The sequence below is a fragment of the Rattus norvegicus genome, chromosome 10, assembly GCF_021556685.1.
Source record: "Rattus norvegicus strain SHRSP/BbbUtx chromosome 10, alternate assembly SHRSP_T2T, whole genome shotgun sequence".
Lineage (NCBI taxonomy): Eukaryota > Metazoa > Chordata > Mammalia > Rodentia > Muridae > Rattus > Rattus norvegicus.
Genome location: NC_141543.1, coordinates 26,345,598 through 26,370,470, shown reverse-complemented (window position 1 = coordinate 26,370,470; position 24,873 = coordinate 26,345,598). Strand labels below are relative to the sequence as shown.

The window sequence follows — 24,873 nt, the reverse complement described above, 5'->3', positions numbered from 1 at the left end:
TTATCATGTTTTTGTACAAATGTATGGCCACCTGAATTTAAAAAAAATATTTTTATGAAAAATTAGTATAGGGGGAATTATTGGTCAAGGGTATTAATATTTTATGCCTCTGTTCCTAATATGTATTATTATACTATTCTATTTTATATTGCTAACAGAGTACAGGATGCCTGTTCGTGGTTTTTGAAACTGATGAGTGATTGTCTTTTCCTTTTACACTGAGCCATAGCAGATGGCCTTAAACTTCTATTATGCCCTTAGCCTACTCCTTCTTTTGCTTGTTCTCAGATAGAACTCGGTGTTCAGTTTGAAAACTGATCTTGAATTATTGTTTTGGTAGTGTGACAAATCCGGATGGAATTGCTTTGCCATGTAGTAATTTTAACCCATTTATATTTATTGGCTACGATATGTACTTATCAATATAAAGAAACCCATCAATATAAAATGATGAGTTTCTGTCCATCACACTTTTGGTGTCCAGTGGTGGGTTCTATAGCCCACCAACACAATAGGTACTTGTATAGGCCTGACATATTGCTCTGGGATCTGTTTCAGAAACCACTCAGATTGAGGATCCAAGGGTGCAATGGCGGCGGGAACAAGAGCACATGCTGAAGGATTACCTGGTGGTGGCCCAGGAGGCTCTGAGTGCACAAAAGGAGATCTACCAGGTGAAGCAGCAGCGCCTGGAGCTGGCACAGCAGGAGTATCAGCAGTTGCATGCCGTCTGGGAGCATAAGCTGGGCTCCCAGGTTAGCTGTGAGTACCTTCCATTGCTGGCACCATTGCTGGCATCCCTGACTAGTACAGCAGGAACTATTCACACTGAGTACTGTCAATAGCTTCTGTACTTAAATCTGTCCCTTAACCCTCTCCATTCCTCTTACAAGACTACATATCTCTATTCTATTGTTCCTCCTGGTACCCTTTCTCTCTCTCTCTCTCTCTCTCTCTCTCTCTCTTTCTTTCTCTCTCTCTTTCTTTCTTTCTTTCGTCCCTCCTGTTACTTTTTCTTTCTTTTGTCCTCTGGATGTGTGGGCGTCCATGCATTATATGCACATGTATGTGCTGACGCTGGCACCCAGGCATAAATGTGGAGGCCAGCAGGACTGGGTATCCTGCTCTCTCACTCATCTTGCTATTGAGAAAGGGTCTCCAACTGGAGTCAGGCTGGTAGCCAGCAAGCCCCAGTGGTCTTTCTTCCTCCTCTTTACTGTCTCCCCCCAATTGCTATAGTTACGGGCACACACAGCCGTGCTCAGCTTTTTCCACGAATGCTGAGCATTTTAACCTAGGTCCTTATCAGTGCACAGCAAGTGCTCTTACCTGCTGAGTCTCCCCCCCCAACCCCCCAGCACCCCACTGCTTTCTGTGTCGAGCATCAACTTGTCCGCCATTTTTACCTTGTTTCGTTCCATTTCACTTGTGATCATTTTTTTGGAAAGTTAAGCAGCTTCCATATCGCTTCATTTAAAGCTCACCCACCGCTGTGGGAGATGGGGAGCAGCAGGGGGAGTTTAATGGGGATAAAGGTTTTGCTTTGGGGACCCCCCCAAAAAGTCATAGCAATGGATAGTTAATAATGATGGATATGACACATTTACAACACCAGGAATATACTTCTTAAAAAAGATTTCTTATTTTATACATATGAGCACACTGTAGCAATCCTCAGACACACCAGAAGGGGGCATTGGATTCCATCACAGATGGTTGTGAGCCACCATGTGGTTGCTGGGATTTGAACTCAGGACCCGTGGAAGAGCAGTCAGTGCTCTTTACCGCTGAGTCATCTCTCCAGCCCAGGAGTTTACTTTTATTATTCTCTTTTTCTTTATTCTTCTCTCACGCAATACTCCTGACCGCAGCCTCCTCTCTTTCCCCTCCTCCCACTCACCCAGACCTCCCCTCTCGACCAGACCCTCTGCTCTTCCGTTTCCCTTCAGAAAAGAGCAGGTCTCCAGTGATATCGCCTGAACGTGGCAAAACACGATGCAGTAAGACTTGGCACAAACCTTTGTATGAAGGCTGAATGAGGCAAGCCAGTAGGAGGGGGAAAAGGTCCCACGAGCAGGCCAAAGAGTCACTGACACCTGTGCTCCCACTGCTAGGTGTCCCACAAAACCCAAGCTAAACAGCCGTAGAACATGAGAGTGCCTAGTGCAGACCCACGCAGGCTCAGCACTTGCTGCTTCAGTCTCTGTGAGCCCTATGACCCCTGCTTAGTTCATTCTGTGTTTGGGTTCTCCCAATATCTCTGACCCTTCTGGCTCCTACAATCCTTTCTCTCCCTCTTCTGTGGGGTTCCCCGAGCTCTGCCTCGTGTTTACTGCGGTTCTCTGCATCAGCTGACCGAGGAAGCCTCTCTCTGATGACTGGGCTAGGCAACGATGTATGAGTACAACAGAATATCATTGGAATCATTTCACTGACTTTTTGTCAGTTGTGTTTGCTTCTACCTAGGACCAGCTTAGCTTCCAGGTCCTGGCCATTCAGGCAGTGTCAGCCATGGGCTTCCTCTCATGACTTGGGCCTCAAGTTACACCAGTCATTGGCTGGCCACGGCCCTAAGCTCTGAGCCACCATTGCCCCAGCACATCCTGCAGGCAGGACAGGTTGTGGCTTGAAGGTTTCTTGACTGAGTTGGTACCTCAGTTCCACCACTGGGAACCTAACTTGGTTACGGAAGAAGGCTGGTTCAGGTTCTAGATCCTCCATAACTGGGAGACCTCGCCAGGGTCAACCTCACGGTTCCAAGAAGTTTCTACTGCATTAGGGTTCCATATTGCCCCCAAATGCACACCTCTCCCACTGCTTTCTCCCCAAAGTCTCTCCTTCTGCCCCTCCCCTACCTGATCCCTCCTGTTCCCATCCTCATCTATCCCCAGTCCACCCACAAAATCTATTTCTCCTTTCCAGAGAGATTTGTGCATCCCCTTAAAGCCCTCCTTATTACTTAGCTTCTCTGACTCTGTTGTTTATCCTTTACTTAGCAGCTCCTATCCACATGTAAGTGAGTAGATATCGTGTGTGTCTTTCTGGGTCTAGGTTACTTCACTCAGGATGATCTTTGCTAGTTCTATCCATTTGCCTGCAGACTTCACGATCTCATTGTTTTTAACAGCTGAGTTAAATGTACCATTGTGTCAATGTAACACACTTCCTTTATCTAGTCTTCCGTTGAGGGAACACCTAAGTTGTTTCCAGCTTCCGATGATCATGAATAAAGCTGCTATAAACATGGTCACATAAGTGTCCTTGCAGTAGGATGGGTCATCTTTTGGGTACATGCCCAAGAGTGGTATAGTTGGGTCTTGGGGAAGATCGACTCCCAATTTTCTGAGGAACTACCATACTGATTTTCATTAGTGGCTGTGCAAGTTTGCACTCCCACCAGGAGTGTACTTAATGTTGTGAACAGAGTGCTTTAAAATATTTAAAATGGTAACCTTGTGTGTGGGTGTGGTTTTGTTTTTGTTGTTGCTGTTTTAAGGTTTCCATGTTGCTTTTTAAACTTTTTGTTTTTATGTATACGAGGGTTTAGCTTATATGTGTACCTGAGGAGGTCAGAAGAGAGCGCTTAACTAGTAAGCCACCTTTCTAACCCCTGTTTTTTGTTTTGGAGACAGGGTCTCATAATGTAGCCCAGGTTGCCCTTTAACTCTCAGAGATCCACGTCACTCCCCACTTCCTCCCACACTGGGATTAAAGACATGTACCATGATGGCCAGCCTTTTGTACATTTTAAAATGTGTGTGTACATTTTATCTTGTGTGTTTTATGTATGTATGTAGACATGCGTGCACATTCACACACACACACACACACACACACACACACACACACACACACACACAATATGCCAGAGGCCACCTTACAAAGCTTGGCTCTCTCTATCCTGAGAGTGTCCTTTGACTTGCTGGGTAGCCAAGGCTAGCCTTGAGCTCCTCGTCCTCCTGCTTCTACCTCTTAAGGATGCAGGTATTCTAGCTGTGTGCCATTTCTATACCTGCGTCTGCCTCCTAATTGCTGGGATTATAGACATGTGACTTCACATCTGATATGCCACTACTTTTTTTACGAACCAAATCTTCCCTATGTTTATGGGGTGTTTATTACATGCCTGGAACCTTCCTGCAATCTCGATATGTGGTATTTTCAGCAATCCTCATAGCGCTTCTGTTCCATTCAAGTATTAGTCAAGGTGCTATTAACCATCTTAAGAGATAAGGAAAGTAAGGCTCAGGATCAGTAATCCGCCCACATTGTTACAGCTGGTGAGAGACAGTTATAACATGCAAACCCATCTGTCACCTCTGCCACTTTGAGTTGAGGTCAGGCATGGGGTTAGGCATGTGACCATGGTGTCCATGCATCTGTGGCTTGGTTGTGATACCCTTGATTTGGGAGGTTCATTTAGCTAGCAGGCTGGGGCTAGCTGTGATGGACCAGCCACTGTCCCAGTCCTGCCCCTGCTGAGACATTCAGGAGCTGCCCCAGCGGATCTCAGCTATCTAGAGGTCCTATGACATGCTAGGAGGCTTCTAGCATGAAGTCTGACTTAGTTAATGAGATCTTCTGTAATACCACACCACAGCCTAGATAGCTTCCAACACAATGTTCCTCCACAGTTATAGAGGCTGGACATCAGAGATGAAGGAAATGCTGGCACGAATGGGCTCCCATGAGAGCTCTCTTGGTTTACACATGGCAGCCTTCTTGTTGTGACATCACACCATATGGCAGAGAGAGACTGCAGGCTGACTGCAGGCTTTCTGGTTTCTTTCCTTACAGTAGCCCAAGTCTCAGGACCTCACTTAAGCCTGCTTACCTTTCAAAGGCCCGGTCTCCATCATTTTGGAGGTTAGGATTTTATATAGAAAGTTGGGGACTCAGTGCACATTAATATCGTTGCCTCTGTCCTGAAATGGAAATACTGTTTGTGATGCTTTGTATATGCTTGGCTCAGGGAGCAGCACTATTAAGAGGTGTGGCCCTGTTGGAGTAGGTGTGTCACTGTTGCCTGGGCTTTAAGACCCTCGTCCTAGCTGCCTAGAAGCCAGTCTTTTCCTAGCAGCCTTCAGATGAAGATGTAGAACTCTCAGCTCCTCCTGCACCATGCCTGCCTGGATGCTGCCATGCTCCCGCCTTGATGATAATGGACTGAACCTCTGAACCTGTAAGCCAGCCCCAATTAAATGCTGTCCTTATAAGACTTGCCTTGGTCATGGTGTCTGTTTACAGCAGTAAACCCCTAACGAAGACACTACTGTTGCCAGTGAAACTCTTACTTGAACAGGTGACACTGATGTTTTTCCTTTCTCTAAAGCTCCATAGTTTGAAAACGGGCAAATGGACCTTTTTTTGTGGCGACGGTTACATGGTACAGAGTAATAGCCTACGAATTATTTCCTAATTTTAGGCTGTGAACTGTCCCTTTTCAGGAGATATTTTTCAGCTTTTATCTGCTGGGTAGAACGGACATCACCAGTAAATAGCCAATTGGCATCACAAGCCCTTTGAGATGGGTACTTCATAGAGTTTCTCCTGTACAATAATATTCCATCTGAACCTTTCTATCCGTGAACACAGCCAGATGTATCCATAATGTAGACTAGTGTGCAAGATAACTGGTCTAAATTGTAAAAGGTCAAAGGAGCCACTTGGGGTGGGCAAGAAGGCATGGAAAAACTATGATGCCAAGCTTAGTGCTGTAACGGTTGATGACGGATTGATGCATTGAATATGGTGTGCGTTTTCAGCTATCGATAGTGCTTCTAGACATTATTATTTGTTGAATTTTGGGGGAGGGGGATTGGGAGGCTGTGGAGGTGAGGGGTCCTGGGGCTCAAACCTAGGTCCGTGTGTATCCTAGACACACTCTACAGCCCTAGCCTGCTTGAAGAATTACTGTGAACTGAGAGTACCACTAACCAGGCAGACGGATGAATGAACAATCTTGGGAAAGGTAAAAGCTGGCAGATCTGGTCACGAATGGGGGGAGCATGGCCGTGAGCCCAGCTACTGCAGAGGATAAACCATGGGGATTACATGTCGGAGGCTAGTCTGGGTTACAGAATGATTCTTTTTCCTTTTATTTGGGGGCTCAGTACTAATTTTTTTTAATTTTTTTTAACATTTATTTATTCATTTTGCATGAGTACACTGTAGCTGTCTTCAGACACACCAGAAGAGGGCATCAGACCCCATTACAGATGGTTGTGAGCCACCATGTGGTTGCTGGGATTTGAACTCAGGACCTCTGGAAAAGCAGTCGGTGCTCTTAACTACTGAGCCATCTCTCCAGCCCCTCAGTACTAATTTTTAAAGGGGGAGTAGGTATCTATAGAACTCAAGGGTACAGTGCTTGTCTAACTCGTGCAAGCCCTGTGTTCTGTCCCTAATACCACAAAATGAACAAAACCCTGGGTGATCTAGGTAAAGGATGTATCAATATTCGTCACATCCTTCTTGGATTTGGGGATAGAAACTTGCTAAAATTAAAGGTCTTGCGAGAAACACCGTGTGGTGAGGGCAGCCATGGAAAGCAGTTTCTCAGAAGGCCTGGGTGCACACATCTGTTGCCATAGCACCGACCTTGGAGAGCATACCCACCACACTCAGACTCTTCATGTCTAATTGTGAGAATGTTATTAACGCCTTTCCTGATGAGTCCGTAGCAGAATGTTTAGCTACAGTGCCATTGACCTTCGGAGCAGACACTGAGGGGGTCCTGCATGTGGAAGGAATATTCAGCACCCTTCCTGCCTCTGTTCACTTGGTACCAGCAGGACCACAAGCAAAATACATTTCCAGACATCTCAGTGTCCCATAGAAGGCCAAATTGGCTCTATTTGAAAGCCACTGGTCTAGGGAAAGTACCTGGTACAGTTTCCTTAGAAACATGTTAACAGCTAAGTAAATATCCCCATCAACACATAACTCCAGGGTTAAAATAAGACTTATCTCAAAGTCCCAAGCTAGATTGAGAGGATTTACATTTTATTTTTTTTATGTGCATGTGTATACAGATACACATGTGCCATGGTGCAGCTATGAATGAAGACCAGTCAGACTTGACAGCAAGAGTTTATCTGCCAAGCCATTGTATCTGCCCACAATATAAAAATTAATATTTTTTATATCAATTAATTTTATATCAATCAATTAATTTGTTTGTGTGTATGTGCCCATGAAAGTGTGTGCATGCACGTGGGTGGTGTGTGTGAATACCTGGGTGTGTGCAGAAGAGGATCTCAGATACCTAAGAGCTGCAATTACAGACAATTGTGGGATGTCTAGCTTATTATGTACATGCTGAGATGTAATTTACATATGTTTAAGGGCATGCTCTCACCATGTGGCTCTGGCTGGCCTTGAACTCTCTATGTAGACCAGACTGGTCCCTGACTCACAGAGATGCACCTGCTTCTGCCTCCGAAGTACAGCGGTTAGAGGCCTGTGCCACCCACCGTACCTGGTCCCATATAACATTTATCAGGGGCAGCACTGGAGACAGACTGCCTGGCTTCAAGTGCATGATACGCAGTCTGCCAGCTCTATAACCTTATAACTTCTTGGTCTTCTCTTATGTGTACAAAACTGATCTAATAACAGTGTTTTCTGGGGCACATTATGGGATTTTAACCACTCAGTTGTCCATTCATCAGTAAAGTTATATTATTATTTATTGCTACTGTGAAGGAATTTGACACATTCATTTGTCAAATTGGGTCAAAATGGTCCCCGGCACAAAGAAGACAAGCTGAGCTTCCCTAATCTATAAAACCAAAATCTAAAATGTTCCAAAATCTACTTAGGTGTCACTGTAATACCATGTGAGAGATGTCACATCACGGACTCGGCGTCACTCACAAAGGTCCTTAAAGTATTGTCAAAGCTACTTTCAAGCCAGATGCAATGGCACGTATCTTTAATACCAGCCCTTAGGCAGAGGCAGGCAGATCTCTGTGAGTTCAAGGCCAACCTGATCTGTATGGTAAGCTCCGAGTCAACCTAGGTTACTGAGTGAGACCCTGCTTCAAAATAAGTCAACAAATAAAGTAACCTTCCGCTCATATAAGCATGAATAAATTTCCTATATTTTTGCCTTGGGTCCTGTCCCCGAGATAACTCATTATGTAAATGCAAGCATTTCAAAATGCAAAACTTCTGAAACCTGAAACCGATCCAGCACCACACATTTCAAACAGGAATGCTGTGCCTTTAAATACACGGCCAAAGACGGGAAGCGAGGGATGTGGTTCTTCAGATCATCAGTACGACTTCCAGATTTCCCAAAAAAGACTGAGCCAGCCTCGGAGGCCACCCCCATGGGGTCATATCAGGCAACTAGATTGGAGATCCAGACGAGCCAGGGATTGTCAACTCCTCAGCCCAGCGATCCCAGTTAAAGGATACCTCCAGAGTCTCATCTTGATCTTCGTTTAGGGTTTATAAGTCTTCTTGGACATCAGACTGGCGAGGACACATGCCTCAGATGGCCTGCTGGGGCTTGTGAAGATTTCGTCATTTGGCCTTGACTGCTGTGAGTACCTGTCACAGGTGGGGCCATACCTTGGGATAGACTTCGTTGTCAACTCGCTGGTGTCATCTCCAGCCCTGTTGGGAAGCAGAAAGAAACATGTATTGTGCCCCTACTGTATGCTTAGAAAGCAATAATCAAGGTCCTCCACTTACACTCTCCAGCAAGGCAGTGTTGTTACTATTCTACGGGCAAGGAAACTGAGACCCCAGAAGGGCAAGTGGTCTTCTCCAGAGTCCCATCACTGCGGGACTGCAGGCGCTTTGGTACCACCCAGGCAGGTCCGATCTTCAAATCTTTATCCACTTCATTTAAGGCAAGTTCACAAGTCACATGTCAAGGTTCCCGGCCTCCATCTGGGTCCCTCCCAGCCTGAAACAGGTGAAGACTTGGGAGATCTGATTCTTTGAGGCCTTGCTCATTCCCCTCTCCAGACTTTGATTTCCCAACTGAGAAAGGAATCACCAAGATGCCATAGTTAGAATACCAGCAGGAGGGCTGAGGTGGCTCAGCCTGTAAAAGTGCCCACCTATCTGTCTGAGTGTGCTGGCCAGTTTTACGTCAACTCGACACAGCTGGAGTCATCGGGGAGGAGGGAACCCCACTTGAGAAAATGTCACCATAAGATCAGACTGTTATCAAGTTTATAGGACATTTTCTTAGTGAGTGATTAGTGCCACCCCTGGGCTGGTGGGTCTTGGTGCTGTAAGAAAACAGGCTAAGCTCCTCCATTGAGGAGTAAGCCAGTAAGGATCACCGCAGTTCCTGCCTCCAGGTTCCTGCTTTGAGCTCCCGTCCTGATGTCCCCAGAGGATGGGCTATAAGTTGTAAGAGAAAATCAACCCTTTCCTCCCCGAGTTGCTCAGTCAGGTAGGTTTTGTTTGTTTTGTTTTGTTTTGTTTTGTTTTGTTTTGTTTTGTTTTGTTTAAGTGCAACTGTAAGAGTACAAACCAGATAATTCCCTACCTGGACAGCCTCAGAGGAGGGAAAATGAACAGGAAATGGGGAAGCTTACAGCTCTGTTGCTATGTAAAGCATATAACCCAGCACAGCAGCAGGTAGCACTGGAAACAGCTGTGAAGGGAAGAGAGTCTTGAAAGGTTGCCGGAGACAGACTGCGTCCCATATTGGTACAACCAGGTGATTACCCATCTCTTACCTGGAAAACGACTGAGGGTATGTACTGGAGTCCCAGGACTGGAAGTTAGAGGATTCCGGGCAAGTTCAAAGCCAGAACATAGCATACTAAAAGGTAATTATTATTTGAACATAAACACAGGCTTTGGAGAACTCAACCCTCATGTCTGGTGCCCAGAATGGTGGCAGGCTATCCCCCAACAGGCTGGATAGGACTCTGGGAGTCCTGGCCAGAAGAGAGATACGAAGAGAAAAAAGATTGAAAGACACAGATATTGGGGATTCCTGAGTGAGACAGCCACAAAATCATGGGCCTCGAAGTGTGTAGTCGAGCAGATTAGCTCCCGCTTGTTAGCACATGCAGCCGCTGAGACTTTGGATGTCCTTGTAGCAGAAGAAATAGAGCCTGACCACACATGAAGGAGAGGCTCGGGGGGAGTAGGAAGTATGCATGAGAAGCTGATCTCAGCAGAGGCTCCGAGGCCATGAGGCAAGACTAGGGAGCCGTGTTTCAAATCAAGGAGACTTCCAAGATTCACATGATGTTTTAGAAATCAAAACATGAGAGATAACAGCTACATCGGAAGATGGGAACATACAACTGAGGAAATCTAGGAAGCAGAGCCAAAATACAGTGAGATTGGCAACGGGAGGGAAAACAGTGCTAGTGCCGAAAGCCTATTCCAGATCAAAATGTATACCATAGCACCGAGAAAACACAGAAAGAAGCCTCCATGAAATAACTCAGCGGAATTCCCCAGAACCAGAGGAGGGTTTGCACACCGAAAAGCTTCACCAAGTGCCCAATGCAGTGTGTGAAAGTCAACACAAACACATCCCCCATTTGGAAATTTGGAAACCCGGGAACAAGGAAACATCCTTCAGACATCCGGAGGGAAGATCAGGTCACACAGAAGTGATCAGGTCTCCAGTTGGTCCACACATCTTGCCAGCCACACTGGAGAACTAGACAGGCGCAATGCTTTTACCTTCGGGAAAGTCAATTCTGACCTAAAAACCCCCGCAACTGCAAAAGTATCTTTAAGTATAGAGTAGAGAAGGTATTTCGAGACATGTGGGATTTCAAAACTTTTGCTTCCTTCCTGTTTCCTTTCCCAGGAAGCCACTAGAAGTGAAGTTCTATCAACATAGCGGGGTAGTATAGAAGGAGAGACCTGAATACAGCAGAGAGGAGGAGCCATAAAGCCAGAGCCCCTGGGTGCTGGCTATGCTTACCTGGCTCCCAGGTCATGTGGAAGCTCAACACTTATTGACAGAAGGCATGTGCTTGCCTCCAAGAGAGGGTATTCGGATAATGCAGAATGTGGGGTTGAATTCGTGATGTATTTGTAGACACTGAGCTAATGTGAAAATGACAATTATTACTATCTCTGGGAGAGTGGAGCAAAAAATGGACGAAACAGGACAAGTAAATGAAACCCTCTGACTGGCTCTGCCCTGAATCATTTGCAGAGCAAGAGTGCACAGAAAGAGTGCAGATGCTGAAGGCAGCTTTAACCAAAAATGTGATGTGTTGGGGATATGTGCCGGCGAGAGAGGGGCAAGCGTGTGGTGTGGGCTGGGAAAAGAAGAGAAACTAAAGTTATCATCCCTTGGGGGAGGGGGACGAGTGCATAATGCCTAAAACCAGAGCAGACCGAGACATACCACTGCACAGGTTATTCGGACATAGAGGCGGATAGACAAAGCCCTAGCCCAAAGGGTGGGGCTGAGCGGTGGGATGCTTGTCTAGCATGTGTGTGTGTGTGTGTGTGTGTGTGTGTGTGTGTGTGTGAGAGAGAGAGAGAGAGAGAGAGAGAGAGAGACAGAGACAGAGACAGAGACAGAAATGGTTCCATTCTGGGGTTATGAGTTAGAGGGATAGGAACTATAAAATGTTCTCTCTCTTTTCTTTTAATAATAAACCTTACCCTGGGCTGGTGTCTTCGTCGGGGTTTCTATTCCTGCACAAACATCAGGACCAAGAAGCAGGTTGGGGAGGAAAGGATTTATTCAGCTTACACTTCTACATTGCTGTTCATCACCTAAGGAGGTCAGGACTGGAACTCAAGCAGGTCAGGAAGCAGGAGCTGATGCGGAGGCCATGGAGGGATGTTACTTACTGATTTGCTTCCCCTGGCTTGCTCAGCTTGCTTTCTTATAGAACCCAGGACCACCAGCCCAGGGACCGCACCACCCACAATGGGCTGGGTCCTCCCACCTGTTGAGGAAATGCCTTACAGCTGGGTCTCATGAAGGCATTTCAACAACTGAGGCTCCTTTTCTGTGATAACGCCAGCTTGTGTCAAGTTGACACACAAAACCAGCCAGTACAGTTGGTTTCTTAAACTCCACTCATATATACCTTTTCTAAAATTATTAAGATTGATGATTAATCGAATTCAAAATAATTACTAATTAAAATAATTAAATTAAAATAATAATTACAATAAATAAGGAAGATCAAACAAGACAGTTTTTAACGTACTGTTGGGATAGGAAGTTCTTTCCGTGGAAGGCAGCGAAGGGGCACACAGAGTATCAGGAAGCCAGCTCTCCGTGTCCTGACCTCTAATCACTTGACTGTGTTGCTTTGTGAAAACCTGTTCAACTGTATACATGTGCCATATAGTGTGTGTGTGTGTGTGTGTGTGTATTAACTTAAAAAACTGCATTGTGCTATATATGCACGCGCACACACACACACTCTACATCTCCCTGAACTCTCAGCCTCCTGAATGCTGGGATTATAGATGTTTTACCATACCTGGCTCTTGGAGGTCTCTGTGAGAGAGAGAGAGAGAGAGAGAGAGAGAGAGAGAGAGAGAGAGAGAGAGAATATTCACCAGGCTGTACTCCATTTCAACAGCTTTGTGTATAAATTGTGCATTTCATAAGAATTCTCCAACGAGTAAGAATTCCAGTCTTTGACAGTACCGTTGGTAGGAATATGTTCTCTTTTGGCTTCCTTTGCTTCCAGAATTTCTTTTTTTTTTTTTTTTTTTTTTTTTTTTTTTTTTTTTTGGTTCTTTTTTTCGGAGCTGGGGACCGAACCCAGGGCCTTGCGCTTCCTAGGTAAGCGCTCTACCACTGAGCTAAATCCCCAGCCCCGCTTCCAGAATTTCTGAGCATGTCCGAGGAATGCTAATGCATTTCACAAGGACTTACTACCCCCAGCATCACCTTCCCCCAGTCCGGGGGTCAGGAACTGCCACTTCTGACAGGTCTTCAGACTGTTACTGTCTCCTTAATGTCTCTCCCGTAGTGTAGCGCTGTGCCCGGTACCCCAGCTTCCTGGTCAGTGGGGGTTGGGAGGACGTGATGCTTAGAACAGGCAGCCCCTCCGATGACCCTTCTGCATATATCTCCATCTTATTTCCACACTGACAGCTCCTCTAGGCTCTTCAGCCTGTTCTTACCATCCAACGCAGATAACAGATGGCGCGAACCACTTTAAAATGCTGGGAAGTTACCTCTTTGGAGGATACGCGTAAGCCAAATTCTAGCTCGGTATCCAGCCATGTCCCTCCCAGAGCCCCCCCCCAACACACACACACACCAAGCCCACAGAAGAATAGAAGAACTAGAAGGCAGGAGGTGATGACACCCCCTGCGCACCAAAGGCCGGGCAGCCCTCCCCAGCCCTGCTTGTCTCTTGAGATAGCATCTAGACCCCATCGCCATGGTCACCACCGTGAGCTTTGCTGAACCGCTCTGCTGCCTACTGGCACCTTCCCCTTGCTATACAGAGTAGTTTCTCTCATTTCCCAAACTTTAACTCTCTGAGTGTGTGACTCAAAGCCCCGCTAAAGTATTTTAGCGAAATCCGAACACCAGCTTCTCAATTCGTTGCTGCCAGATGATGAGAATTAACCAGAAAGCCTGGTCTCCGCTCGCTCTGGTTCTTACCACGGCCTTCAGACCACCAAGAGTGTATGGGGTGGGGAGGTGAACTAGCCCCGTACAGTGTGACTCAGGACACTCCAGGAATAACTTCCCTACTGAGAAAAACCGTTCAACAGTGGGCAAGAGTGTTTATTTAGGACTTGATGATTCTCCTATCCAGACACGTTTCCCTGTTACCACGCCTGGGACACGCAGAGCCAGGTCAGCGGTGACTCTGGTTTGGTTAGGGAGCTTATGGTCTGTGGTAATTTCCCACTGTCTCCTTCTCTTCCTCGAAGTACCTCACACTGTGCGTTCCCTTTCATAAACCACAAAAGGACAGATACTTGTAAGAGGCAGTGAGGAAAAAGGGTTTGGTGACACAGGGTTTCTCTGTGCAGCCTTGGCTGTCCTGGAACTTGCTCTTTAGAGCAGGCTGGCTTCAAACTCACAGGGGTCTTCTGCCTGTTTCTGTCTCCCAAGTGCTGGGATTAAAGATGCTAAACTGTAGCTAGCATGAGGAGATTACTTAGGACGAAGATGTTTTAAGGTGGTATAATTATAGGTTTGTTGTTTTCTTCTCAAATGGACATTAATATAAAAATTTAGCTTTTTAGCATCTTTATTAGAAAAGTGGGTACTGGGGGCTGGAGAGATGGCTCAGCGGTTAAGAGCACCGACTGCTCTTCCAGAGGTCATGAGTTCAATTCCCAGCAACCACATGGTGGCTCACGACCATCTGTAATGGGATTCAATGTCCTCTTCTGGTGTGTCTGAAGACAGTGTACTAACATACATAAAATGATAAATATTTTTTTAAAAAGTGGGTATTTATGTTAGAAAATATGACAAAGACAAAAAATACAAAGGTGGAAATTAGTTTCATTTATCATCCCGCCCTCCGGACAGCAGTGCTAACCAAGGGTCTCGCACTTGCCAAGCAAGTAGCTTTTCATATCTTCTTAGCGACGTATCTGTAGATCAGTTCATCAACGGCACGTTTGGTCATTTAACTCTCCTGTATGCCTCTTTGTCAGCTGGGTTACACGGACCAGTGGGTCTCATTTCATTCTGTAGCTTTCTTTCTACATCGTGGTTTTAAATTGTGTAAGTTACATTTGTAAGTGAGACGAAACCATGGTAAAGAAGCCACCAAGATGGCCGTTCCATGAGTTGGCAGTAAGGCTTTTTTTATTTTTTATTTTTTTTATTTTTATTTGTCATAGATAAGAGAGGGAGGGATAACATCCAGAAGCATCTGTTAGAGTTCAGAGCAGAAAAGGCAGCAGACTAGACATGCCCGGGGCTGTCTGCTAGAGAACCAAGAATAACAAGGGAAGAGGAGAACCTTGTAAAACAGCTCCGGTCTGAAACAGCTCGGGGACTAGCGTAGTGGGCTCGTGAGAACCCGGGTGGCTAGCATGTGCTTTGAGATGCATAGCAAGTTCATGTGAATACGAAGGAAGAGTCTGGAAGCTGGCAGTAGCTTGGCACACACCATAGGTACAGGTCTTCAGAGTGTCAGGTGCCTTCTCAGCCAGAGGAAGGGGAGATAGGGAAGCGGGTCTAACCCTTTCACAGGTTTCTGAGGAATGCTAAAACTATCCAGTAGCAGTCCTGTCGTCCAGTGTGAGCTGAGCCAAGGTAATCATTTCTGTACCTACGTACTAACCTTTGGAGTTTGACACCTAACGATATCACTTCATTACCTGTGGGCTGTATTTATTAAATAAATCCCCTTTGTGGGACATCTAAGTTGTTCACGTTTTTTTTTTCAGTCCTTCCTCTCCAGGTTTATTTAGATGGTTGGAAGTCAACCTCGCTGCGTTTCCTCAGCTGAGATTCTCTTCTTTCTTCCTTGCAGTGGTCTCGGGATCCTCCTCCAGCTCAAAGTATGACCCTGAGATCCTGAAAGCTGAAATTGCCACCGCAAAGTCCCGGGTAGGGATCTTGACAGCGTCCTCACTGACCGCTAACTAGCCATCCCTCCAGGCCACTGCAGCCAGAGCTCAGGGGAGCCCCTGGGACAACAGGAATGGTGGTGGTGGTTGTCTCAATAGTGGTGCTAGCAGTTGCCATGACAGTCATTCGCCTCGTGCCAGGCATAGGCTGGGTGCTTCATCTCACCACCTATGGTCACCCCTGGAAGTAGCTACCGCCGTTCTCTTTTGCGCTTTAAAGAAAGCGGAGATCAAGAACCTTGCCCGAGGACACAAGAGAAATTTTAGTTTTGCGGCCTCTTATACCTTCTAGTTGATGCCCACTGTGTATCCTCTTAATTCTTGATGACTTTAGGGGATACGTATTGTTACCCACCTCACTGAGATGGAAACTAGGGTGCCACGGCTAAGTGGCTTGTTCAGACTAGATATTTTGAACACTAAGTCTTTCAGCTCTAGTACCCCGCACCCATACTGGAACTCGAGCACCCCACCCCCGACCCCCACCCCGTGTTTCTAGACGTCAGGTGTTTTTGGAAAGAACTGTACATCAAGGCTTAGTGTATGAAGTCTCTCAGATCTCAATCAGAAGCCCTCATTGAAAGTTTGCCAGCACTCCGCAGGCCAAACTCGGTCTGCAAGTGGGCTTTGACGCTTGGCCATGTGTCTTGCCCCTCAGGTTGCCTCTCACCTCCATGCAAAGAGCTCTCACGTCTATCACTAGCTTTCAGCTGAGTGTGACCCAAGTGTCCTCCCCTTATCACAATGGGTAAGGAGGGGACATGATGCAGAAGAGATCCCATAACTAAGAGGTGAGAAGGCCTGACTCTCCCAGGCAGCTGATGGTTACTTCCTGTTTCCCTGGTGTAGAGACTGGCTAGCCGGACTTTCGGGGACACTGACTGGGTGAAGGGAGGGTGCTGTGACTTACTGTGCCCAACAGATATGGGCAGCTCCAGAGACTTCTGGGTTCCCTACAGCCCCAATCCCATGTCTGACCCCTTCCTCTGTGTGGTCCTCTGACTTCCAGGTGAACAAACTGAAGAGAGAGATGGTCCACCTACAGCACGAGCTACAGTTCAAGGAGCGTGGCTTTCAGACCCTGAAGAAGTAAGTATGCCCCAGCCATGGAGAGTGTGGGGCAGTGTGCACCCCGGGATCCCTACCTGCTCTCTCTGCCCCTCCCTTCTCAAGATGCGTCTCTCTCACAGTTCTATTTAAATTTTTTTCCCACTGGCATTTACCAAAGATGCCATCACCCAAGGGTGGAGGTAAACTGAGCTATTTCAAACCACGGAGCTCTTTCCTCAGTTCTAGAAGCAAGTGTTAATCATTTCTGTGCTCGCTCAGTTCTGCTAATTGACTGCTAGACTGTCAGACACAGACAAAACAAACCCGTTAGTCCCACGGCCCCTAAAGTAAGCTGCTACTTTACCCACCAAGGAAATAGCAGTCCCTCTTAGCAGTGAACACACTCTTAGAGAATTATGCACCCTGTGGGTGGCAGAAAGAGTTTACACGCTGAGTAGACGGATGTCATTTTCATTTATAGAAGTGGGCTTACCGCTAAGTCAGGAATACGGCTGTTTATTTCCTGTATACTGTATTAATTGATGTGATGTTGATTATGGCCACGAAGAGTTGTAAAGCCTTTGCTGTGGGCCAGGAAACACCTTCAAGTGATCCTGCATGAGGGTGTCCATCTGATCTTTGTGGTAATTCCAAAGGAATGTTTGTTTTGTTTTTACTATAACCCCATTGTATAGATGAGGAAACTTGAGTCTTAATACAAATTACTCAGTAAAATATCAGCCTATAATCGTGGCTTTTATATCTTTTTAATATTTATACATGCATACAAAAATGTCTTCTATGTGTGCGATTTATATATGCATTCATGTGAATCATATCTTTAAACCAGAGACTAACTTCATTCAGGCCAGGGGTTGTACCTTATGTTCCTTGGTAATTTTCAGTGAACACCAGAGACAATTCAGGGCAATAGTGTGAACACAGACATTCCTATCTTTGACCTTTTAAAACCTAGCGTCTGTGTAACTGCAGAAGCTCTGAAGCATAGTTTAAGACTGTTCATTCCCACACGTCAAGAGCTCCACATCAAACTCTTCCCATTATCTCAGATCCTCCACAAACCTGACAATTTTACCACGTCGTCACGGTGTAGCAGCATTGGAAATTCTCGTCCTTTGGTGAGCCGACAATGAAACCCTAAAGACAGCCCTCCCCGCCCCTCCCTTTTCCTCCAAGTTTGATAGCTGGCCAGATGAGACTCCTTTCCAGCCTGGTTGCCCACAGTCCTTCACTAGAAGGAGCAGACTTCCAGTCTAGGGTGGAAGAAGATACCTGCTCTAACACATACCCTGGCAGAGAAGGTTAGGAATGTATCTTCACGAGGCAGTGGGCCAGGGTTCAAACCCCGGGTACCTGGGACCTTGGAAAATAACCAACCCTTCCAAGTTTTGATGGCGTCATCTGAAACGTCTGTGGTTGTCAGAACTGAGCTAGAAAACCCCTGTCTAGGATGTAACAGAGCCTGGCACAAATCAAGAGCTCAGGGAGGAGGATGGGAGAGGCTCTCTGGTTAGTTGTCTTTTTAGTCCCAGGAAGCGACTCTATGACCCTAACCCAAGCTTGCTGCTTGCTACACAGCTCCGATGTAACAGCTGCCTTGTTTCGTTCTCTTTGTCTCATCGAGAGTAGTTTGTGTTGTGCCCCATGTTGTTGAGGAAGGCACTGATGGTGTGCAAAACTATATGCAGAGGTCACCCCACCAGCATGGTCAGAACCGGGACCAGAACCCAAGAACATTTGGGACTTTCTGTATGCACTCAAGGGGGCACAGTAAAGAAACTGCCAGCATGACCTTTGTGAATAAGAAAGTGGGGAAATATCCAGCAGCATCTGCAAGAGTTGAGAGCAGAGAGGAGGGAAAGCAGAGCGGACACGGTGAGGGGCAGAAGCAGGAGAGAGAATAATTGAGATAGTGAATTAGCAAGAACCAGAGATTAAGACATGGCGGGAGAGCATGAGGACAGTTGGGGATGGGGGATGGGGGGGTGGGTGGATGAATGGGTGTGGTGGGTGTGGTGGGTGGATGGATGGATGGATGGATGGATAAATGGGTAGCTGGGTAGGTGGATGGGTAGATGGACAGACGGACGGACAGAGTGTAAGAGATAGTGAGAGAGGATAACTAGAGATAGAGAGGGTGGGTGGACAAATCACGTGGATTGTAAGGAGTAGGAGCTGCTGTGGGGAAGGAAGGACCTGATGTGGAACAGATACTTGTGCTACTGAGGGAGCCTGGAGGCCAGCATGAGCTTTGATGTGCTGATGGACCCCACAAGTAGCCATAGGTCCCTTCTGCCTGAAGTAAGGGAAATGACTCCTTTCAGCAGAGGGGAGCTGGTTTCACACATTCCTAAGGGATGCTGGCTTGATCACCAGCTTGAGCAATCATTTCTAATAGATTGACCCTCCTGAGGCCTAATAGTATTCATTTTTATTATTTATTTACCTGTTGTTTTGATGCTATGAAGGGAACCCAGGTGCTCCACACATGCTTGGTGTGCGTTCTAGCCATTGAGAGCCGTCTAGCCCTTGTCTTGTTACAGTTTTTGGTTTTGTGGGGGAGGTTGTGCCCAAGAATTGACCCCCACTAGTACTAAGCACTGTCTGTCGTTCACAATCTACACCTCCAGTTCAGAACTGTTGGACTACTATCATTATTGTGGTGCTTGGAGAGTTATTGGATTTTTGAAATTCACATCTGGGTCCCTCTCTGGACACTACCCTAGATTAACCTCTCCCCAGACCCAAAAAGCATAAGGCCCCTTAATGACCCCTTGGTGTTATTGCTTTGGTTCAGGGTCTGGGGAGAGATGACTCAGAGCCTGGGAGCGGTGAACCTCATTCTTCAGGAGCGATCTAGGGAGTTTCCAGCATCACCATCACACAGTTAGAGACTGACACGCAGTTCTTCTGCTGTCTGAGAGCAGATGTGTCTGCATCCACGATGGCTGTGACGCCAGCCAAGAGTTGTTGAGTACCTGTGTCTAAGAATCTGTGAGCCCGATTCAGACTTAGCAACAAGAGGTTTTTGTTTCACTTTGTCTAGTTTTAAAAGAAAGAAAAGGAAACCAGAGAGACTGCTCAATGGTTAAGAGAGCTGACTGCTCTTCCGGAGGGCCCAGGTTCAATTCCCAGCCACCCACATGGTGGCTCACAGTTGTCTGTAACTCTGCTTCTAGGGTTACAGACACCCTCACACAGAAGACATACATGCAGGCAGAAACACCAGTGCACATAAAATAAAAATAAATCATTTTTAAAAAGGAAAAGAAAAGAAAAACGGAAAGAGAAAGGTTGATGGAGACCAAAGGAAATTCTCAAAGACAAAGAAAGAAAAATCAAAACCAGAGCATTGGTTTTGGGCCTGCAGCTCGGCCCCTTGTGAGCAGGCAAGAATTAAGGACTTAGGCTATCACTTTGGAGGGGGAAAGGACATAGCAGGGTCTTTTCTTTGTACATTCCACAAAGCCCTCTTGCCAGAGTCGTGTGGACAAGATAGGAAGAACTAGCTACCCGTCAGAGACTGTGGCTGCTGGACACGTAAGTCCCCAAAGGCCTGAGAGAAAGGACTGCTGCATAGTTTGGAAATCCTAAAACATATCTCCCCAGCACACACACACATACACACACATACACACACACACACACACACAGAGAGACACACACACACCACATACACACACACACACACACACACATACAGACACACACACACCACATACACACACACACACACACACACACAAACTTTTCTTTCCCTTTACCCTCTACCCAAAAGGATTCTCTCACTGAGCGGATAATGGCGACCCTTTGTTCTCCGAGGCCCCTTCTTACTCCAGTTCTATCCCAAGTGTTCTCAGAGCTGCTCTCTGCAGCCAAATTCCGGAGCTTGGGTTGCTAAGGGCCTGGAAAAATCAGGTAAAGCTCTTTGCAGCCCGGCACACAGACTGCTCTGTCCATCCTTCTGGGAATGCAGAGCCATCCTTGCCCTGTTTGCAGAGGAGAACTCTCCACAGCCTTCAGACCTGTTGAAGCATAACACTCTCCCCTGCACCTAGCACCCCTGACTGTGTGGGCAGGGCCGCTTCCCGCCCTGCCCACACTGGGGATGTTTCTCTGGAGTATCACCCTGGGGACCTGTCTCTGGAATATCACCCACAGAGCTTTGTGGAGCGATGCTCCTTAGGTGAAATTTTTCAGACTAAATCTGAGACAGATCTTAGCCAACCTGGCAGGCTTGCCCAGGCCCCGGTCCTCGAAAGGAATAGACAAAGCTATTTTTAGTGCGAGACACAATTGGGGCTTTGTTTTCCCCAGCCATGGAAGCTGAAGGAACTGCAAGGGGGCAGCTGTGTGGGGACCCCTCCCTGCTGCCCGCTCTCCTGCTCCAAGCCATGAGGAAACCTGCTCCCGTTCTTGCTTTCCTCCTTTCCAAGTAACTTCCCACTCACGCTATTTTTAGCCTGGGACGCTTTGGCTGTAGCAGGAAGCCTGCTAGGATTTCTCATCCCGTTATAATGGGTTTGTGGTGTTCCCTTGACCGTTCAACTTCCCTTTCTCCACCCTCCACCGAAGCCTCAGGCCAGCCTTTGATGAAGAATGAAGCAGTTAAGTATCTGCTCCCAGAACCTTCTCCACCGTCTGGTCCTCTTCAGACCCCCACTCCTCAGCCACCTCTGCCTTCTTAAGTCGTAGCTCAGGGGCAGGGCACTTGCTGCCCACGCGTACGGCCTTGGATTTGATCTCAGCACTTTGGCAAGGGGAGGGAGGATACACTCAGCTCTTTCCTTTATACAACCTTCACTTTCGTCAAAACAATCCTACACATAGGGCCCGGATAAACCAATAATCTCCAAGCTGAGGGTGTTTAATCCCTCACATTTGTGCACCACTTCCTAACTCTCCTTAGGATTTAAGACCTTTATTCCATTTGACGCTGAGAACAGCCCTGAACATGGCCAGGCAGACACCATAATCTGGGCTTCTTTAGAACACCGAGGTGTGTGCGGTTGGGAGGTGCGTCCAATGCTGTGCTACAGACTGGTGTGACAGCTGGGGACCCGCGTGACAGCCGGGGGTCTCTTCATCCTCACCTTTCATTGTCCTTCGTTGTGTCCTGTAATTCAGCGTGTTTATTACTGGCAGGGTTCTCAGGTGGTGAGTTGGCTCGGGAGGTAAAAACCGCTCGCCCTGTAAGATACCATCTGAGCCCAACCCCCAGAACCCCGTGCAGAAATGAAGAGGACAGATCTAAGTCCACAAAGTCACAAAACACAGTGGCTTTCCACCAACGGTGATGTTGGACCATGTATTTGGACAATTTATGGGGGAAAATTTTTTTTTGAGACTATGTAGCCTTGCTTGACATGGAACTCACAGAGATCTGCCTGCCTCCGCCTCCCAAGTGTTGGGGTTTAAAGGTGTGGCCTATGTCATCTGGCAGGAAGCAGTCACAACGCAAGCCTGGGGTATTATTAAGATTTTGTGAATCAGTGTCTGGGACCCCTGATAGCATGTGATGTATACAGGACAGGGGATCACACACACCATCTCCTGACCCCCTCCGTCATGTTCAGCTCTGTTCTCCAGGGTACTGCAGTTAAACCAAGGATCTACTTCAGAACGTCTTAAGTTACCAACACAACAAAACAAAGTTTTTCAGCTCTTGGGCACGTGTTAAAGGAACCCCTTCCCTAGCTTCAGGGATACAGGAGGGAATAAGAGCTCCAATAAGATTCAGTAAGAGCTCATACTTAGAGGAGCCCAACTCCAAGAACCATGTTGCCTCTGCATTCTGTAGCCATGCACATTTGCAGTCTGACGAGAACCTTCTGTATCCTCTCCGCCAAGTAGGGCCTGGAGAAGGCCGTGCAGGATGGAGAGAGGAGTCTGGAAAGCACCCGCACTTTTTTCTCCCTGGCCTCTCATGTCTGACTCTCCTGTTTCCTGTCCCCTAGAATTGATGAGAGGATGTCCGATGCTCAGGGTGGCTACAAACTGGACGAAGCCCAGGCTGTGCTGAGGGAAACCAAAGCCATCAAGAAAGCCATCACCTGCGGAGAAAAGGAGAAACAAGACCTGATCAAGGTGATGTGGACCCCCAGGGATGCGGGCCCCTGGGACCCTGGGTATAAGCATTTCACACTGGCTATTTTCACATCCCACACAAGGTACTGGGTTTTCAGTACCCAATGGATTTCCCTAGTCCAAACTTTTTTTTTTTTGAGCATTAACATGATATTCTATACCTGTCTCTGTGTGGTGGACACAGACATAATACGGGTGCATCCAAAATGTCAAGGTACACATGAAACATCAATTTTTTCGTGCTCAGACTTTGGCCCAATCCCTGAGATGATTCGTTGTACAACTCCAGTAGTCTGAAATTAAAAGAGTCATAGGCATTTTGAATTTTAACCGTACGACGGTCACTTTACAGGAGTGTCAATTACAGGCGCACCACAATGTGGCACTCAGGAGCATCTCTGCTCCACTGGGTCAAACAAGTTCGCCGAGGAATCGTTTGATCATCCTCCGTGTGCCGACGAGAAGCTGGCAAGTGACGGTGGGTGCTCTGAACCTCTCGTCACAAGCAGAACTACCCCTTGCTGTCCACGAGCACCCTGTTCTTGGGTCACAATCCTGTTGCGTACCAAAGTTCTACTTGCCCTCTGCCGGGTGTCTTTGTAAACGAGAGAGGCTCGGAAGCACTGAGTGACTCGCTTGAGGGCATTCAGTCCATACCAGTGGCAAAGCTAGAACAGAAGCTTTGCCCCGTTGTGCAACCAAAGCCAGCTCCCTACCACCAGCCCTCACCACCCATCTTGTTTTTGATGGACCAACAACAGAGCCGTTTAACCTGAACATCGGGATGTCCACTAGTCTGTGTCCTCTGTTCGCCGAGCTGGGAACTGAATCACGGAGCTCAGTCTACAACACAGTGATGGGGCTAAGGGCTTTGCACGCGGCGCTCGGATTCTGGCCATTCTATCGATAAGAACAATCTGGCTCAGATAGCATCAGTCAGACCCTGAGACATGTGGTTCACAAGCCCAGTGCCTTGGCCCTGAATGTAACCCCCACTCAGAAGGCACCTTCCCATCACTCCACTGACACCAGGAGTCCAAAGACTCAGAATCGCCGTGGCTAGCTTTGGAAGGAAACATCGGCAAACAGCAGGACTGTGGCCTAAGAACCGGGCGCTCATGGATAGCAAAGAGGAGTTCTGCTTGTGACTAGAGGTTCAGAGCACCCACTGTCACTCACCAGCCTCTCGTCAGCACACTGAGGATGATCTAACGATTCCTTGGAGAACTTGTTAGTTGCAGTACAATTGCGGTGGATCCGGAAGGACACGTCACACGTGATGTCTTATAATTGATTACACCTGTAATTGACACGCCTATAAAGTAATGATCTTGTTAGGGTTACTCTTGCTCCACGAGAGGCCATTACCAACGGCAGGTTGATGAGGAAAGGGTTTCTTCCGTTTACCCTTTCACTTCCAGTCCACCATTGGAGGAATCTGGGGGCAGGAACCCGGAGGCAGGAGCTAATGCAGGGGCCGTGGAGGAGTACTTCTTACTGGCTTGCTCCTTGTGGCATGCTCAGCCTGCTTTCTTTTTTTATTATTCATTCATTCACTCACTCACTCACTCACTTTACATCTAGATTGATGCCCTCCTCCCTTCTCTCCTCCCAGCTCCACCCTTTTCCCTACTTGCCCAGGGGTGATACATTCCAAAATGGACTGAGCTCTCCCCTATCAATCACCAATTAAGAAAATACCCTCTCTGCTTGCCTTCTGGAGGCGTTTTCCCAATTGAGGTGTCCCTCTTCTTGGATGACTCCAGCTTGTGCCAAGTGGAGCACTGACTGCCGATCCAGAGGATCAATTCCCAGCACTCACATGGTGGCTTACAACCATCTATGTCCCCAGTCCCAGGGGATCCGGTGTCCTTTCTTGGACCCCTGAGGGCACTGACAAAGCAAGACAACACTTACTGTTCTTCCTACACTACAGAGTCTCGCCATGCTGAAGGACGGCTTCCGGACGGACAGAGGGTCGCACTCCGACCTGTGGTCCAGCAGCAGCTCTCTGGAGAGTTCGAGCTTCCCAGTGCCAAAGCAGTTCCTGGATGTGAGCTCGCAGACAGACATCTCTGGGAGTGTGAGTAGGCAGTGGCCGCATCTGGGAGGCCGCTCTAGGAGGATGGCTGCCTATTCTCTCCATCACCCGAGGAGCTGCCTGTGGCTGCTAACTTGACTCCG

General features: G+C 47.3%; 1 protein-coding gene across 1 annotated transcript in view; it reads left to right on the top strand.

Annotated features, from left to right (window-relative positions):
• The window catches only part of Wwc1 (WW and C2 domain containing 1), a 151,199-nt gene that overhangs the window by 76,793 nt on the left and 49,533 nt on the right, over positions 1–24,873 (top strand). Inside the window, 5 exon segments of the mRNA NM_001427362.1 lie at positions 559–762; positions 15,435–15,511; positions 16,541–16,620; positions 22,560–22,689; positions 24,626–24,772. Coding sequence (NP_001414291.1) covers positions 559–762; positions 15,435–15,511; positions 16,541–16,620; positions 22,560–22,689; positions 24,626–24,772 — 638 coding nt within the window.